Raw genomic sequence first — 20,480 nt, 5'->3', positions numbered from 1 at the left:
TTTATTCCCAAAGCCCATCTGTTCAAGGATCGGGTCTAGATATTGCCAATTCAACGAATCGAAAGCTTTGTCAAAGTCTACTTTGAAGAGTAGGATTTTCCTCCGGGTTCGCTTTGCCCATGAACAAACCTCGTTAATCATAAGGGGACCATCCAAGATACACCTCCCATCCATATACACTGACTGTTCATCACCAATAATACCCCCAATTACCAACTTCGTTCGATTAGAAAGTACCTTACTTATGATCTTATTCAAGCACCCAATTAGTCTTATCGGTCGGAAATCATTTAAAGATAAGGGATCTTTAATTTTTGGAGCAAGTGTAACGAATGAGGAGTTACACCCCCTAGCTAGCGAGCCAAACTCTTTAAAGTGCCTCACAAAATTCATCACGTCATATTTCAAAATGTCCCAATATTTTTTAAAAAACTTGAAGGTGAAACCGTCAGGTCCAGGGCTTTTTTGCTTCCACAATCCCAAATTGCAGCCTTCACCTCCTCAACACCAAAGGGTGATTCTAATCTAATGGCATCCATCATTGGAACAGTTTAAAACATCGGATTAATAAGTTTGGGCCTAGAGACATGGTCGTCCGAGAACTTGTCCCGGAAGAATCTGAAAACTTCATCTTTGATCTCATTAGTCTCGGCTGTTCAGCGACCATTGATCAATTCAAGAGCCCGTGCATAAAATTCCTTCTATTTTTGCAGTTAACATACCCATGAAAGAATTTACTATTTTCATCCCCGTAAATCATCCATTTAATCCTTGCTTTCTGCTTCATATCCATATTCGACAGTCTTTCTAGCTCTGTTATCTTTTTGATCCCATTATTCCATATCTCCATTTCATCAACCGAAATGGGCCTTGATTCTGCATGTTTCTCTAGTTCTTTAACCATTCCAATTGGATCATCACACTCTTTATTTTCCTTTTTACCTACATCCTTTCTCCATTTCTTAATCTGTTCCTTTAAGAACCTGAGTTTGGCAGCCAGGTAAGCATCAGGAGTTCCGAACACTGCAAACCGATTCCAAGCATCATGCACTATTTTCATCAAAACCCTCTCTTAGAATCCAGGAGTTAAATAGTTTGAATGGGACTGGACCAAAATCAAACACAACAGACACAAGAGTTATGGGACTCTGGTCAGATAGCTCTCACGGATGAGCCGTTACCACAATATTGGGACATTTTGAAATATGACGTGATGAATTTTGGAAGTGGCAGTTTTTAATGACCTCAATTATTTGGAAGTATCTATTATCCCATATAGATATAATGCCACCCGACCGATCACTGGAATTAACTCCATCAAAGTCGAAGTCGTTAGAATCACAACATCCTTTTATGTTGACGTTTGAGAGATCAGATATTTATGTTTCCTGTAGCCCTATAAATGTTGCTTTGTGATGGATTTTCAGCCTTCTCACCCAGCTCACTTTCACATCATCCCCCACCCCGTTACATTTAATGACAGGAAATTCATTGTTTGAGAATCGTGACACCCAAATCGTGGCATGGTATTGGGGTTTCTATTGAGATCCCACGAAACATTATTGTTGCGTGAGCAAGAGCCATTACTGTTGAGAGGAGAGTGATTTCTGCGCGAAGGAGAAGCACCACTCGTGGAGGGACAGCACTACAGTAGCACTATGCTCTGTACTGTAGGACATGGCATCTCTTTGGGCTGTGAACATGCCTTGGGCCGCTGGGGGCACTCAGGGATAGGCCCAATATACCCCAATGACGCGATGTTATTATTTGGCCCACCATCCTTTAGAATTGTATTCGTTTCGATATTAGTCGTACCTGTCACATTCCTATGTGTGGGAATTCCAAACGTTATATTATCTCCTTCGCTGAATGGTTCTAGGGGTGTAAACGATCCAAGCTAATCGTGAGTTACTTGAGATCGAATTGTTAAAAGCTCGACTCGAAATCGATTTTAAATGAGCCCAAGCCGAGCTCGAGCTTAATATCAGGCTTGTGAGCCTAAACGAGCCTACATATATATAATAAAAAAATTATTTTTATTTTTATATATTAAAAGAAATAATAATTTAATAAATACCATTTTAGAAAATTAGAGTATACCGTATACGAGCCGAGCCCAAACCGAGCCCGAACCTGTACAATTCTTAACGAGTCAAGCTCGAGCTCGAGCCTATACATAGTTAAACGAGCCGAGCCCGAGCCTGATCAGGCTCGAGCTCGGCTCGGTTCGTTTGCAGCACTAAATGGTTCCATGCTCCTGGGAACACCCATCATTGATTCAATATTCCCAAGACTAGGTGTGAGACCCATGTATTACATGAGTTTAATTAAAATAAATAAACATAAAATTTTAACAATTTGAAAAGTTTGAATTTATAAGAAAAATGAGAAAAATTTGAATTATTAAAAATTAATGAGACTTTAATGTATTGAATACATTACATATATAAACTTTTTCTAATAAATACTTTACATATATATTACCTTACACATTAAATGTGGAATTTTAATTTAATAAAATGAAAAATACAATAAAATGACAAGTGGAAAATAAAAAACTTAAAAATTCTAGAAAATGCCATGTGTCCAAATGAATGAGAAGAGGACATGTGGCAAAAAAACCTTCATTTATTATAGTAGATTCGTCGGAGGCTGTCCATCTCCTTCGTGATTGATCTACATTAAAATGGGGTGTCCATTTAGCCAACCCTAACTATTTTTAATCATCTTTTTCAAAAACAATGTAATTTTAATCAATAAAAAAACCTTAAAAATTATATGGGGTGTCTAAAAATGAAATGTCCATTTAGCCAACCTCTACATTAATCATCTTTTAACTGAATTTTATTGGTTATCTTCTACTAGGCTAAAAGACATAAACTCATCTTTTTGTTATTATTGATGCACCTCTTTTTTCATTTTATTTCTTTTTTTATTTGTATTTCTTTTTCATTTTATTTTTAAACATCATAGATTTTCTTTTATATGGTTTGGTGTTTTCTATAATAAAGATTAAAGTCATATTTTACTATTATATATATATATATATATATATATATATATATATATATATATATATATATATATATATATATATATATATATATATATATTCCTTGAATACTTGAATACTGCACATGCAATAAATATATAATTTATATTTTTTATTATAATAAAACACATACATTAAAAAAAAAGAATAATAGAACTAAATTATATAATAGACATATATTTATCATTAGATTATAAGTTAGATAAAAGAATAGAAAATGTTTATATGATTCCATCGATGTAAAAAACTTGTTTAATAATAATTTTAACATTTTTTTTAAATAATATATTCAGATTTATTATTTTATAGTTATTATTATTTTATTTTGCAAATATGTCTCTTAAATTTATTTTTATAATATTTTTATTATTATACGTGTTTGTTAACACTAAAAATTTGGGATTCTAAAAATACAACAATTTTTCTAAAAACACATTAAATGAAAAACACGTTTTAATATGTTTTTTTTATATAATGTTATTTTTTTATTTAATGTTATGGTGAAGTTTTCTGCTGAGTTGTTTATCTTTTCCAAAAAAATGAATACTTTTTTCCTAAGTTATTTATTTTTTTAAAAACATTTTTCAAGACATTTACTTTATATATGTTTTTTTTCTTCTAAATTTTGATATTTATAACCATTTATCTTGTAAGAACCTTTAAAAGAAAATTTAGAAAATAATAAAGTTAGTAAAATTTAATTGAATATAACAAAACAATAATAAAGTTTGAAAAAAATTAATGATTTAAACAAAAGAAATTTTCAAAAACTTATTCTCTATATTATTTTTCAGTTTTAAATACGTCAACTTTTATATATATATATATATATATATATATATATATATATATATATATATATATATATATATATATATATATATATAAACAGAGAAAAAAGAAGACAAAAAACTAAGAAAGAGAAAATTATTTTTTCGGAAACCAATATAACCATAACCTTTTATTAATATCAATGATTAGTTAGTTATGACTTTAAATAGGTATAAAGTAATCATGAGGGATATAATATTATATAATCATAATTAATAAAAATATAATTATTTTGAAATGATTAGTTTATTTTAAGAAAAAAGTTAAAGTAATTATTAAAAAGTCTTTTAAGAATGTAAAAGAGGTCCAAATAATTGAGCATTTTTTATAATTCACACAAGCACAAACACATTACTTTAAAGGAGTTTGAAGTTCAAAATTTATATGCAAAAAAAAAAAAAAAGAACTGACAGATTATTAATTACTCATATTTTATTATAAAAAAATAAGATAACATTAATTGAACACTATACAAATTTTGTAATGAAACGTCCGAAAAATACAACCCAAAAATTTTGTTTTAATATTACTAAAAACCACAACATCAAATGTTATATAATAAAACCATGAATCGTATGTCTCAAAATGTCATAGTAAATGTATATCAATTCAAAACTGAAGTCAATATCATATCAAAATATCTGAATAAAACTCTCAAGAATAAACTGCAACTGTGGTGTGTGTCATGCCATCAACCCGAGCTCTTCCCCTTGCTAGCGGAAGTACCTGAAACCAAAACTAAAACTGTAAGCAAAAAGCTTAGTGAGCTTCCCCAAACTACCAAATACCATACAAAACACATAAAACACATACTGGGCCTTGCCCACTGCATCAGACCAAAATCCAGAAATTACATCGGACTAAAGTCCGAAAACTGCATCGGATCGAAGTTCAGAACTAACCAGGGCCTTGCCCTCTACATCGGACCGATGTCCGGAAACTACATCGAACCAAAGTCTGGAAACTGCATTGGACCGAAGTCCAGAACTAACTAGGGCCTTGCCCTCTGCATCGGACCGAAGTCCGGAAACTGCATCGGACTGAAGTCCGGAACTAACCAGGGCCTTGCCCTCTGCATCGGACCGAAGTCCAGAAATTGAATAAACATAGCATAGCATAATCATAATTACTAGCATCAACACATATACTGCATACTGCATTGGACTGAAGTCCGGAACACATAACACAAAGACATGCTTGAATCACAGAGACGTCAAGTACACTGAACTACAGCATCGGACCGAAGTCCGGAACTACTGCTAAATAGACAAGCCGACATTGTGGCCGTAGACCCGTTCCTACTGGAAGGAAAACTCACCTCGAACGCTAGCTGTTGAGGTACGAACTCTGAAACTCACTGACTGTTGATCCGGAACTCCCCGACTACAATCCCATAAACACTAAATCAGATACTGATAACTGTTCTCAGGTTAAAATGACTATTTTACCCCTAGTCAAAGTCAACTTCCAGATCCAAGTCAACTTCCATGTCAAAGTCAACTTTTAGTTGACCGGACTCGCTGAGTCCCTCCATTACTAGATCTGAACTCTAACTCACCGAGTCCATTCCCACTCACTGATTCACCCTAAACTCTCAAACGGGAAAAAATCGGGGACTCGCGACTCGACTCGTCGAGTCTGAAGAACAACTCGCCGAGTCCCAAGCATGCCATTACTATACAGTCAATTTTGCTCGATTCCAGTGCATCCAATTCATAGATCTGGGTTCCTAGGACTGGTTTCACACATAAAGTTTCTAACTTTACGTGCATGCATGCTCATAAGAAGTTAAAATGCGCAATAAAGAGCTAAAAGAGGAGATCTAGGTTTGGAATGGGAGTTTAGCTCAATAAATGTGGCAACCTTAAGCTTAAGGAGTTCTGAAATGCTTAGATCTGAAACCCAATCATCTTACTACTCTTAAATCGACATCAAATTCTAGAAAATGGTTCAAAAACAACACAAGCAAGCTTTTAACGAGATCTACATGATGACAAGCAAATATTCGAGCTTTATACCTCAATGGAAACTGGAATGACACAAGAAACTCAAATTTTCTTTGCTCCTCTTGAAAACCCCTCTTCTCTCTTCTTTTTCTAACCCCAAAATACATCAAAATCCTTCACAAGATGACAAATACTCTAAGAATGCTTAAAGGAAGACTAGGGTTTAGTAAGGGACGTTATGAGGGTGATGGAGGCTGGTTTGGGGCGCATAGTGTTGTTTAAATAGTGTGCAAACCCTTGAAATTAAGGTTTCATCCAGATTGGCAGACTCGCCGAGTCCAAGAATATGGACTCGTCGAGTAGCCAACTTAAACCACGTGCAAATCCCGTCTCTACTTGACGATTACCCCTTAAGAATTGAAAATTACTTTATTTAAATCGCAAACCAGAAATGGGGCGTTACATGTAAATGTTCTAACAGGCTAACACCATTGCAATATAATTTAAAAGAGTCCTCCAACCACAGACATTACCACCGATGACAAGAAATAACGACGCCGCTCACCGTAGACATATCGTCGACTACCACCAACAGAAAGAGAAAGAGAGACATGTCGAGAGGAGAATAATCGACAAATAAAAACAGAGACAAACCAAACGCTGGTAACTTACAGCCGGCCACGGAAAAACATATATATATATATATATATATATATATATATATATATATATATATATATATATATATATATATATATATATAATGGAACAACTAGTTTTTAGATTATACCAAAATTATATCTAAATCCAACGAGATTTAATTAGATAAAGTGGGCTAATGCAATGGATTCTTAAAATTTAGACAAAATTGCAAAAATGGTTCCTGTGGTATGCATTTTTTTGGGGTTTTAGTCAAAACCCCAACCTTTTTGGCTTCATGGTCCTTTTGGCTGTGTTTGTACGTAGATTTGATCCCTTGTAAAATTGAAATGATTATAATGTCCTTTTCATATATTTTTTTTTTATGTTTTTTCTATTTAATTTAAATGAAAAAGAAAATAAATAATTAATTTGGGTCCACCTTTCTCTCTCTCTCACATACAAACACACACACATACATCGTGCTTCCATTCCATTACCTACCAGATTCAAAACATTCACCCAAAGATTGCCCCCTTAATCTTAACCTTCGCTGCTATCTGAGTCAAAGCGTCGACGGTATCAGTGGCGGTTCTCAAATCCGCTTGTGGGCATCTGGTTAGGTGAGCCCCCCCCTTCTCTCACCGGGAAACTGTTATCCTTGAGAATCTTCACTCCGTCAGACAACAAGATCTTGTTGTTTAAGGGATGAACTCAGTGGAGCTGGGCGTGCTTTGGCCAGGTGTTCTAAATATCAACCAGCTTTAATCATTTGCTTCTGTAATCTGTAAGGGGAATGTAACTCTCAGTATTCAAATTCGAGCTGCATTTCTTTCAATTCAGGCTATGTCGGAGGTTTTTCTTCATCAGAAGTTGCAGCACGTCTCATCAAGGCATAAACCTATCTGCATAACCACAAATCGAAATGATGAATACTGAGCGAAAGATAGAGGCATGGCAGTGCTGCATTTCTGGGTTGGGGGTGGCTGAGATAGGTGCAATAATGGTGACAACTAGGTTTTCTAGAGGTGTAATGATGGTGAGACGGTAGTCCGATTGTGCGGATGTTGTAGTAATGGTGGAAAAAGATATGATGGAGTGGAGGTGGAAGAAGGCAGAATGATGGTACACAGTTGAGGGATGATGATACGTATTTTAAAAGGAGCAATTCGCTGATCTATTTGGAAACTAAATTTGCAGGGCTAATAGGGTAGGATGGGTGTTGAAATTGCTTATCCTTCTATTCTTATCATCGAGTTCTCATCTGATTTCTTAATTCAGAATGGATGTTGGTCAACACTCGAAGGAACTAACACTATGGTTCGAGATTTATAGATTTTTCCATCCATACAGAGACTGAGATCTCCTAAACTTTTGTTTTCCTTCAAGGTAGCTTCGAATTAGTGGTAGTGTTACAATTTTGGTGGCGGTGGTGCTCGAGATTCACATCGTTTTTTCATGGATGTGGTGGTGGTTCTGTGTTTGGTGTTGTGTTCATGAGGAAGAAGAACATGTGGAGAGAGAGAGGTCCTCTATTATTTTTTAATTATTAAAATAAATAAATAAATATTAAATATAAAAAATATGAAAGAAAAATGAAAAATAAATACCCTAAGGGTATTATAGTCATTTCAATTTATAGAGGGATTATTTTCACATACAAACTAGTTCAAAAGTACAACGAAACCAAAAAATTCATGATTTGGATTAAAACCCCAAAAAAATGAATACCACAGGGACCATTTTTATAATTTTGTCTAAAATTTAATGAGCTTCTAAATTTTTCTTTCTAATAGTTTTATAATAACCTTTAGAAAATACAAAATTTTATTTTACTTTAATATACAACAACTAGGTGTGAAACCCGTATGTTATACGAGTTGATTAAAATAAAATGTTAAATACGAATGATTAAATGGAAAGTATATTTTAATTTGAAATTTAAAATAAGTATAAAATTATAAGAAAAAAAACATGAAAAAAATTAAAATTATTTGTTTAGTTGTTAGACCCGTGTACTAAACGTGTTAATTATAACAAAATGTTAAATATAAAGGTTTAAACTGTAAATTTATTTAAAATTAAATTTGAAATTTGAAATTTGACATTAATATAGTAATTATGATATATTTAATTTATAGAAACTAAATTAGTGATAAATTGAATTGAAAAATGAAAAATGAAGTAAATCACAAGTGGAAAATAAATATTTTAAAATTATAACAAAATGACATGTTGCATAATATATGAGAGAGTGACATGTGACAAAAAAACATTCATTTATTAGAGAAGATAGGTTAGCAATCAATGTTATGGGTTATTTATAGAGTGGACTTTTTAAAATGGACTATGCTTTTAATTTATTTTTCTATTACTTGTATCATATAATGTTTGTTTTTTATTATTTATAAAAATACAACTAGTTTTTTTTTAATTAATTATTTATATTATATTTATTAATTAAAAGTAAGTCATTAGTTCATCATATTTATTATAATAATAACAACATTTGATTGAAAAGTATTTTTTAATATTAGTGGGAAGAGGATGAAAAATACAAAATAGAGCTAAGGTTGATAAGACCCCAACAGATTCAGCCAAAACACTCGAATATCAAGAAAGTCAACTAACACTCTCACATCGTAGCGTAATGATTAAAATATATATTGGCTGGAAATCAATCATTTACAATCCATAATCTGCAATTACAATAGATCACAAATCCATCTCTTGCACACGCTTTGCATATGTTTTATGCTAAAAGTAGTAGCTGCAATTTCCCTTGCTCGTCCAGCAATTCAATTTCTTCAGCTCCACCGATGTACTTACCCTTTATAAATAGCCTTGGTGGTAACACATCTTTACCCAACATCTCCTCTAGTTCACCTTTGAAACTCGTGTTCCATAACAGATCTCGTTTTTCGTATGAAACTCTATAAAGGTCGAGTAAAGATTCAATACTTGAGCAATCATAGAATGTCTTCGGGATGTGTGTGTAGCATCCTGTGTACAAAATAATCAAATCGCGTCCTCCAGGTGGACATATTTTCTCATATTCCCAAGAGGGTTTATTCGTTTTTTTAAATTTAAATGACAACCCTGCCACTTGTTCTTTATCTGAATCATCTCCATTCTTTTGAGATACACTGGTTCTTGTCTCTGGTTGTTTACCCTCAAACTCCTCCTGCTCAAAAGCGGGTGAAAGAGTTTCAGTTTGAATAAAAAAATATGTTCAGATGCTTTTACAAAAACAAAAGGAAAAAGCAACTTACTTGATATTTGAGTGCAGTTTGGAGCTTGCTGACGACCAAATCCATTGACGGGCGTTTTGTCCGATCTTTTTCCAAACATTGATATGCAAGTTCTACAAACGTATCCAACGAGTTTTGTTCGATTTGTTGACTTAAGTTAGCATCGATAATTGTGTGTAAAGTTAGTTCTTGATAGCACTTTTTTACCAATAGTGGTAGTGATCGACGTAGATCACTAAAACTATAATCGACACAAGGCCTTGAGCACAAGACTTCAAATAGTACAACGCCAAAAGAGTAGACGTCTGATTCTTTGGTCAATAACATTGTCTCTATGTACATGGGATCACAATACCCAAGAGTGCCTTTCGCATCAGAAAAAAGAAACGTGTGTTGTTGGTTCGCAGGACCATATTTGGATAGGCCAAAATCAGCAATCTTGGCATTCCAGTTTTCGTCCAACAAGATGTTGGCACTTTTTATATCACGGTGGAGGACTCTTTGTTGGCTCCCCCTCGGATCGTGAAGGAACTGCAAGCCACATGCAGCACCGACACATATCTTTAGACGTTGAATCCATGTGAGGTTGGGGCCAAATATATGAAAATCAAGGCTTTTGTTTGAAGCATACTCGTACACTATGATCCTTTGATCACTCTCATCACAATATCCTAGAAGTGAGATGAGATTTTTATGATTATAACTGGAAAGCAACATGATCTCTCTCCAAAATGAAACATCTGCTTGATCTTTTGATCTATCCAAAAGCTTTACAGCACCAACGATCGGATCCCCAGATTGAAAGAATTCTGCTTTGAATTCTCCTTTGTATACCTTGCCAAATCCACCTTCTGCGATGAAGTTGGAAGCCCCAAAGTTGTTGGTGGCAAGTTTAATGAAGTGAAGTGGTACTCTCAGGTGCTCAAACTCTTCCATGGAAGAGGTTGTTTATATGTGAGGTCGACTGGAATTGTGATAGAAAAGTTATAATTGGAGAGATTGAAGAACTGAAAGGCCCAGCGAAACTGATACTAAGACCTACAAAGCAATGATATGGATTCGATATGTTGTTGCTAAGCTAGTAATGTATAATGTATAAAGGACGAAGGAATATATAGAACTTATGATTTTAGTCAACACTTTTTTTATAACCCAGTTGATGCTTTAATTACTTCTAAAACGAGTCGTGCGCCGGCAAAATGTGTATTATGTATATACTAGGTTTTTAAGCACATGTAATACATGATTAAAAAAATACTAAAGTATAACATTAAATATTTTTAAAATTAAATTTTGAAATAATAAATAAGGACCAAACATATTAATTGCAATTTATTTCATATTTATTACAATATATATATATATATATATATATATATATATATATATATATATATATATATATATATATATATATATATATATATATATATATATATATATATATATATATATATATATATATATATATATATATATATATATATATATATGGGAAAAGTGAATATATGGCTATCATGTATGTAATATTAGGTATAAAACCATTAAAATTGAATTCATTTTGATTAAAAAACATAATTTTTTTCTTTGTTAGCTTCTTCCTATTACTTTTAAGCTCATATTATTCCTGATTTCATAATTTATCTCCAACATCTATGTATTTCGAATGAGTTGTTTTTATTAGACCTCTAGTAGGCTTTATCGCTTTCTTTGACACCTACCATATATATACTTGCATGGTCCTTTTTGATGTGTTATGAGAAGAAGTTTATTGGGTTTTTAATGAACAATTTTAATTTTTCACTATAACTTTCTATATTAAATTTGAATATGAAGATTTATAGGTAGTTGATAATGTATTTTTATACATGGTTTGTGGTGTTAAATAAAATATTTAAACCTCCATAAAAATATGTACAGAGTCTATCATCTACCCTAATAGTGAATATAAGAAAGATGGTAAAGAGATTTGATTGCATTTTGTTAAAACTATGTAGTTATTGATGGTTCTATATCTAATATTAGGTACATAACAGCCACATATTCCCTAAAAGAACGGAATCGCGCCTCGAGGCGTTTTCCTTTCGCCTCACGAGACGTAAGCCTCGATGCGGAGCGAGGCGTAAGTCCGAGCCGAAATTAAAAAATAAATATAAAAATTATATATCTTATAAAAAATAAAATACTAAACATATACTACAATAATATAAAATTGAATCTCCAAGGGTCAGAACATATATTTTTATAAATTTTGGTCTTATGCTTCCAATTTATACAAGAATGTATGTGGGAATCAAGAAATTGGATATCCAAACAACATTTGGTAGACTCATTTTAAAAATGTATGTAACATCAATTTCATCAATTGAGGAAGAATTACAAGATGCGATGCAGAATGGTTTGATTGGAAAAGAAAAATATCAAAATTAGACTAAAAATCAAGCGTATGTTTCTCAAATTAGATATATAAACAACATCTGGTAGACTCAATTTAATGTATAGAACATCAATTTCATCAACCGAGGAAGAATTGCAAGATGCGATGCAGACCAGGTGCGATTTGAAAAGAAAGAAGTCAAAATTAGACTAAAAATTCAAGGCATACGTTTCTGAAGAACGCACCACCTCTACCGATTCATCTACGCTTCACTCGGACGAAGCGTACGTCTCAAATCCGACCACAGAGGCGGCACCTCTAGTTCGGCCATGGTCCGCTTCACCTTAAGGCGCGCCTCAAGGTGTACACTTCTGACGAGTTTTAAAACCATGAGTATAAGTATTATGTGACATTTTAATTTTAAAATTTGAAAAAATCCAGAAAATGACATGTGGATATTACTTATTCTAAAAGTACTACAAAATGACAAGTATCAAAACCTATAAGAGATTGACATGTGGCAAAATTGTGTGTGTGTCTATATATATATATATATATATATATATATATATATATATATATATATATACACACACAGAGAAAAAAAAAAAGAGAGAGAGAGAGAGTGGTAGATTCAAATGTTTCTCATATCTATTGTATGTTTCAATGCACCAATAAGAAATTACTAAAATTATATGTATATTAAACGATATCCATTCTTAATATTTATTTTTATTGAAACTAATTAAAATCATCGTTAATGTCAACAATAATATTTTTTCAGAATATATTTGTATCTAGAAAAATGTACGAATAATGTTATTGTTCACATTAATAACGAATTTAATTAGTTTCCATAAAAATAGAATTATAATTATGGATATCAATTAATATACATACAATTATGGCAATCATTTAATATTTATATTTATTTAATTAAATAATTATTTAATTTAACTGAATTCCTATTCGTGCATTCTAACACATAATAAATATAATAAACAAATTAATCTAGCCCTATACACACACACACACACACATATATATATATATATATATATATATATATATATACACACACACACATACACACACACACACACTAGTTTCTAACCAGTGATTTCCACGGATTATAAGACTAATTAAATTTTCAGTATAAAAATTTATAATTATTAATCAATTTTTTTAAATAAATCATTTTAAATAAATTATTTATTAAAAGATATATCAAATTTTTAAATTTGTTATAACTTCAAATGAAACATATAATTAGAAAATGTAAGTTTGAATTTTGGAATAAGTTGCTTAATATATCTATATGACACATGGCATAATATTAAATAGGAATTGTATTAGAGTGACACTTGGCAAAATAAGATTAAAACTATTCATTTATTATAATATGGATATATATATATATATATATATATATATATATATATATATATATATATATATATATATATATATATATATATATATATATATATATATATATATATATATATATATATATATATATATATATATATATATATATATATATATATATATATATATATATATATATATGAGCAAAGTGAATATACACTTAAGGGTATATAAGCTTAGGTACCCAAATCCACCATAATACATCGTTTTGTTTAATATATTCATTATAATGTTTTTAAATATCAACCCCAACTTGATTTACATTCTAGATTTTCAAAATTTCACTATTATCTTCCTCTTGCATAACATCTTTATGAAGAACGTTACTAGGCTATATATATTATTATTTGAAAGTGAAAATTATGTAAGAGGAAGATAAATGTAAAATTTATAAAATCTTAGAATTAAATCAAGTTAAAAGTTGAATGAGAAAAACATTAGACAATTACAATGTGTATATATGATATAAAACGGCGTAATATGAAGAGTTTGGATACCTAAGCCTATATACCCTTAAGTGTATATTCAATTTTTCATATATATATATATATATATATATATATATATATATATATATATATATATATATATATATATATATATATATATATATATATATATATATATATAAGTTCTATTGAGATTAAAAATAAAATAGAGATCTTGAGATTCAACATCTGTCACTCTAACCCTCCGGCGTACCGGCGTGCCAGGCCTATAATAATCATAATTGATTATATAGCGTAGTCCGTTTCTTTCTCCTCCATGACCATCCCCACCACCACAAACCGCCACTACCACCACCTCCAACAGCAACTGATCACACCACTGCCACCTCCGTTACTTATACCACCGCTACCCCTGCCACAATCACCTTTTCTGCCACTAACTATCATAATCATATATGATTATTCAACCTGTGAACAAACATATATTTTTAATCATTTATGATTAGGCATATAAGTATACACATGTATAATTATGTATGATTATATTTTTCTGTCATATAATCATTTATGATTAGGCATACCTCGTTGCTGCCACTACGCTGAATTGTTAGAGTGGCAAATGAGAAATATGTGGCTGGGGTTGAATCTCAAGATCTCTACTTTTTTTTTATCTCAAGTGGATTGTCCCCTATATATATATATATATATATATATATATATATATATATATATATATATATATATATATATATATAGGGTTAGGTTATTGTATTTTAACTAATTATTGTATGGACGTAAGGATGAATATTGATCAATCATTTTAGTTATTTTAAGAAAAATGTTTTACCTTATATTATTAAATTTAAAAAATAGAATAATGTCATTTAACTACAAGAAGGGTAATATTGTACATTTGCATTGCCTTAAAATTAGCAAACACAAATTTAAAAAAAGAAATTTTCGGACTTTAATGGATATTTGATTATCATAATTTTGAATTTTGATTTTTTTTAAAAGTTAATTTAGTTTAGATAATTCTAACATAATTTTTAATAATACTAGGTTTTATTTTGTCAGAATATCATTCTTTTTATAATTATATTCTATGAAAATACAGACCATAAACTAATAAAGTGTCTTACTTCTCGAAAAATATCAAATTTTTATATACAAGTTCAGTTTTTTCTATTACATTCTTGAAAAAATAAAAAATATATATTTTTTATTCTATGATAATGAAACACTCACTAATAAAAAATAAACACAAGTTATAGATTACTCTACCAGAATATATATATTATATATAGTCTTATTATTCTATTGTAGACTATTCTGTCAGAATATAATGATGAATAGTTCTTTCTTTCATGACCGATGTTTATCTCCATTAAACACACCATCATCCAACCTTCATGTCCTTGATCACCATGTTCCCTTCAAACATTCTATGAGAATAACTGAAATGAAATCGAATTATGTAATAATAACAGTCCGTTAGAATGCTTTTATATGACAAAATTATAAAACAAACTTTAGTAATTCTAATAGAATGCATACCACATGGTCATATATAACCATCGTCCTCGTGTTGAATTCTTGACTCGGAAGTGTGTAAACCCAACCAACCAACATATTTGTATAAAGGAATCCATGTCATTTGCATACATAACATCATTTTCAAAATAATTATAAAAAAGAGAAGGGAAATGGTAAAACCAAAAAAGACAACAAAAAGCAATGACCTTTTATAAGATCCAATTAGCATAACATATGGCTTTGTTTTAAGATTGTGCAAATCGGACCATATGCATGAGAAAGTACCACATAAACTTTTCTGTAAACCTCTTACTATACTATTAATCATAAAAATCATTTTCCACAGATTAATGGAAAAGTGGTTATGTTGCTGGTAGCATATACCGAATGATCAAGAACAAAAAAGCACCTCCAAAAATTTTATACCATTAAAATATGAGAAAAAGACTTATTGTTCCCTTTTCACATGACCATGTCTTTTTGGTAATTTTTAGATGCATATCAACTTGCACATAGTGGCGGATCTAAGAATCTTATTCGTAGGGGGCACTAGTTAGGAATATTGTCCGTAGTGGCGGATATGCCATTTTATTTAAAACACAGGGACTAAACTTGTTTTTAAAATTTAAGTATTTTTAATAAGCCATATGTACTTTTGTTTAAAAAATAGGGGTTGTTTATGTAAATTTGTCTAAATATATGCATTTGTGGCTTTATGCATTTCTAGCCGAGCGGTATCAGGTGGTGTCCTCCCTCCTTAAGGTCGAGGGTTCAAGTCCCGTTGTGGACGTAGGTGGACTTAGGTGTTAGCTTAGGAGTAGATTATATATTATTTGCCGGTTAAAAAAAAAAGATATTCACGAGTCCTGGACTTGCTTTAGTTTTGGGATTTTAAATTCCTTCGTTATTTTTACTTTTTAGACCAACAATAGTTATGATATGATAAAATTGAGATCTAAGTAATTTAGGGAACCACCGCTACTTGCTTGATCCATTGAGGGCACTACATGTCTACAAAGCATTGATATGTTTTTTTTTAAAAATTCTACACAGAAAATTTTAGATCGTTGGGGCACATCCCCCATTCCCTTTGCTTTAGATCCGCCCCCGCTTCCACATGAATGAAAGAAGGTGTGTTATTCTTCTGGATGTAAACACAAGATAATTTCATAAATTTATGCATTGTTCTATATACTACTGTTAATTTCTTGAGATTGTTATCTATCAAAGTACAAACTATAAAAAAGGCACATCATAACAAGAGAACAGAGACAAAAGAGGAAGAAGAGAGACATTTACTTGAGTTGGAGGCGTTGACGGTGATGGGAAGCGGGGCGTCCATACCGTGCAGGTGTCGATTGGAGAAACAGAGATAGATTCAAAGAGGAAAACAAGCCCTAGGCAGAAAGAGATGGGTTGTTACCCCTTGAAGTTGGATGATTCAAGTTGGTTTAAGTGTGCACTCGATTTAAGGAGGCTGATCTCTGGGCCAGCTTAATTTGCCAACATAGAGATTAAATGGAAATTAGGGATGGTGGGAATGGAAATCAGCTTACTGTTCACAACATCGACATCCTTCCTTCCTAGGTTGCGACACCATAATTGTTGGCGAATGGGACTAACTCCGACATTGCTTCTCCTTCATGCATCATCTTCTTTGCTTCTCTCGTTCCTTTTAGACGTTCCAGTTCTCGACTTCAATATCACCGGTACACAGAATGGTTTATGATCGAGTATTCATCTGATAGATAAACCGGAGAAATTTAGGGTTAGAAAAAGTCAATTATATTTTCATAAATAGCTACCTAATATAAAGGGATTTAATTTGGTACAAATATCAAATTAATAAATTTAAAAATATTAATTAAATGTAACATTACATAATTACCCTTTTAGAGTGATTGGTTTATATTTATTCCTACATTCATACAATATTTAGTTAGTATATTTAAACCTCTCTCTCTCTCTCTCTCTCTCTCTCTATATATATATATATATATATATATATATATATATATATATATATATATATATATATATATATATATGAGAAATTAAATTATCTCCTATTAATTCTTCCTACAAACATTCCTACCCAATTAAATTATGACATTTGTCATCCTTCTCTCATTCCATCTAATTTTTTGTTATATCCCAAAAATACCTTTAAGTAATTGAAAATAAAAGGAAAAAGGAAAAGGAAAAGGAAAAAAAAAACATCATGTAAACAAAAGAAAGAAGAAGATCGTCTTTGTTTGCACACCTGCCATTGCTGCCCCATCGGCCAATCCCCAACATCGATCATCAGTGCGCCAATTACATTGTTCGGTTATGAAGTTTAAAAGTAGCAACATCGATCACGACATCAACAGCCTCAGGTAATTTTTTTTTTCTGTCATTGCCACTAATATCTTTTGTTGTTAATTGTTAATAAATTTTTTATTTTATTGTTGATAAATTCTTTGATTAGAATAGGGGATGCAAATTTAGTTGAGGGGTATACAATTCTCAATCCTCAAGATCAAAACATTCCTAAAGTTGGAATGATGTTTGATTTAGAAAATGAACTATATGATTACTTTAAAAAATACGCATTTCATATTAGACTTGATGTACGGAAAAGTAGTACAAGAAAAAAAGATTGTATTTCTACAACATACTACTCACTTTGATGTACCAGAGGTGGTGTATATGTGCCTAAGACAAACAAACCATATATATCAAAAGTCTTCTAAAACAAATTGTAAAGCAAAAATTTGCATAATTGTATGTGGTGATGGAAGATGGACTATCTCGTGTTTTTCTTGAACATAAGCATGCTTCAAGTCCCAAAAAATCTCATTTCCAACAATCACATAACAAAATGGGTTCATATGCTAAGCGAAGACTTGAGTTAAATGATTATGCTGGAATTTCGTTAAACAAAAGTTTTCATTTTTTAGTTGTTGAAGCAGAAGGTTATGACAATTTGCCATTTGGTGAGACAGATTGTAGATCTTACATCACAAAAGTAAGACAACTAAGGCTTGGGGTTGGGCATACTGAGGCACTTTGTAATTATTCTGTCCATATGCAAAAAAGGAGTTCAAATTTGTTCTACATGATTGACATGGATGATGAGGGTCGTATGCAAAATGTATTTTCGGTAGATGCAAGGTCTAGGGCAGCTTACAAGTCATTCGAAGATGTTATTTCGTTTGATAGCACATATTTGACAAAAAAATATAATATGTTGTTTGCACCTTTTTGTTAGAGCAAATCACCATGGACAATCTATCTTATTTGGATGTGGTTTGCTTTCACGAGAGGATACAGAAACATATGTATGGTTATTCAAGTCATGGTTAGAATGCATGAATGGACGGGTACCAAAAGCAATAATAACATATCAATGTCGATCGATGCAAGGGGTTGTGGCATAGGTATTCCCCGAATCTCATCATCGTCTTTGTCTTTGGCATATTATGAAAAAGAATTCTTGAAAAATTAAGTAGGTTGGCTTAATATAAAGTAATAAAGAAAACTCTAAAGACCCTTCTATATGAGTCTACACACTCTCAAGAGTTTGAAGATGGGTGGTGCAAGCTGGTTGAAAATTACAAACTTGAAAAAATAATGAGTGGTTATGTTCTTTAGTTAATGATCGAAGGCGTTGGGTGTCGGTATATGTAAAAGTAAACTTTTGGGTAAGGATGTATACTACACAAAGAAGTGAAAGCATGAATGCTTTTTTTTTTATGTGTATGTCAAAAACCTCATTATGACAATTTGTTGAGCAATATGACAACACGCTGAAAAGCAAGATCGAGAAAGAAACTAAGGTTGATTTTCAGTCTCTTAATTCTTCATATAAATTAGTAACTGGTATTTTGAGAGACAATTTCACAATGCATACACAAATGCAATTTTTAAATTCTTTCAAGATGAGTTACGAGGTATGTTGTATTGTAATTCTTCATTGGTCAAAGTGGATGGTACACGATATGTATTTCATATCACAGATATTATGGAAGGGAAACATGGAGATTTTAAAAACCGAGTTCTTTATATGGTTAGTTATGATGAGATTGCATGTGATATATAATGCTCTTGTCATTTGTTTGAGTTTTAAGGAATTATTTGTAGACATGTTGTGAAGATATTGATTGAGAAGGATGTTAAAGAAATTCATCCACGATATATTTTGTCTCGGTGGAGGAAAGATGTGAAGCATGGACACTATTTAGTGATAAATTGTTATGACGATTTGATGAGTATTGAAAGTGCTAAGCAATTTGACCACTTGTGTTCTAATTTTTACGAGATTGCACGTATTGCTAATTCTCGCGAAAAGTATGAATACTTGCTAAATTGTATAAATATAGAAAAAGAAAAGTTAAATGATGATTCAATTTGGGGTTGTAGTAGTAATGGAAATTTGATAGTCAATGATGTTCGTTTTTCAGACTCGACTACAAAGTTGTTACCACCCTTGCAAGTACTTTGTAAAGGTCGTCCACCATCCAAGAGAAAGGAATCTAGAGTAGAACAGGTTATGAAGAAGAAAAGAAAGAAAAATGTAACATTTTTTTCTATTTAGAATTTTTAGTTTTTTATTTTTTTGTATAGTTTATAATAACTGAATTTTTTTAGGTACCTGAGAGAACGGAAAACATACAACAAGATCAAACGGATTCAAGTTGTGAGCATGGAGCAATTTCGTACAATGAGGAGCCGAGCTACGGGTTTGATCTCAATGTACCGGTTTGAACAAGAAGACTGAGGAGCAGGTGGAATTAGTATAAAATATGACAAAAGATTGATTTTTAGTTCTAGTTATTTTACGATTAATGGTTTTGAAAGAACCGATTGGCATTGTGATTTATTTTTTATGATCAAAAGATGTTGCAAGAACATGAGGAAAGGGTATTTTGATCCTTTTATTATGTTATAGGGTCTGATCGATTATGATTATGTAATTTATGAGTT

The 20,480-nt window shown here is 31.5% G+C and overlaps 1 protein-coding gene across 1 annotated transcript; it reads right to left on the bottom strand.

The window, feature by feature from the left end:
• Nucleotides 1-9,108: 9,108 nt before the first annotated feature.
• LOC111895030 (receptor-like protein kinase HERK 1) lies at nucleotides 9,109-10,815 on the bottom strand. Its single transcript, XM_023891118.3, has 2 exons — nucleotides 9,741-10,815; nucleotides 9,109-9,652 (listed from the first exon to the last, which is right to left on the bottom strand). The coding sequence occupies exons 1-2, from the start codon at nucleotides 10,653-10,655 to the stop codon at nucleotides 9,221-9,223; spliced, it is 1,347 nt and encodes a 448-aa protein (XP_023746886.1). The 5' UTR covers nucleotides 10,656-10,815; the 3' UTR covers nucleotides 9,109-9,220.
• Nucleotides 10,816-20,480: the final 9,665 nt, after the last annotated feature.

Source organism: Lactuca sativa, chromosome 5 (genome assembly GCF_002870075.4).
Source record: "Lactuca sativa cultivar Salinas chromosome 5, Lsat_Salinas_v11, whole genome shotgun sequence".
NCBI classification, from domain to species: Eukaryota; Viridiplantae; Streptophyta; class Magnoliopsida; order Asterales; family Asteraceae; genus Lactuca; species Lactuca sativa.
Note: the sequence above shows the minus strand (reverse complement) of the source record. Positions and strands in the feature narration are given on the sequence as shown.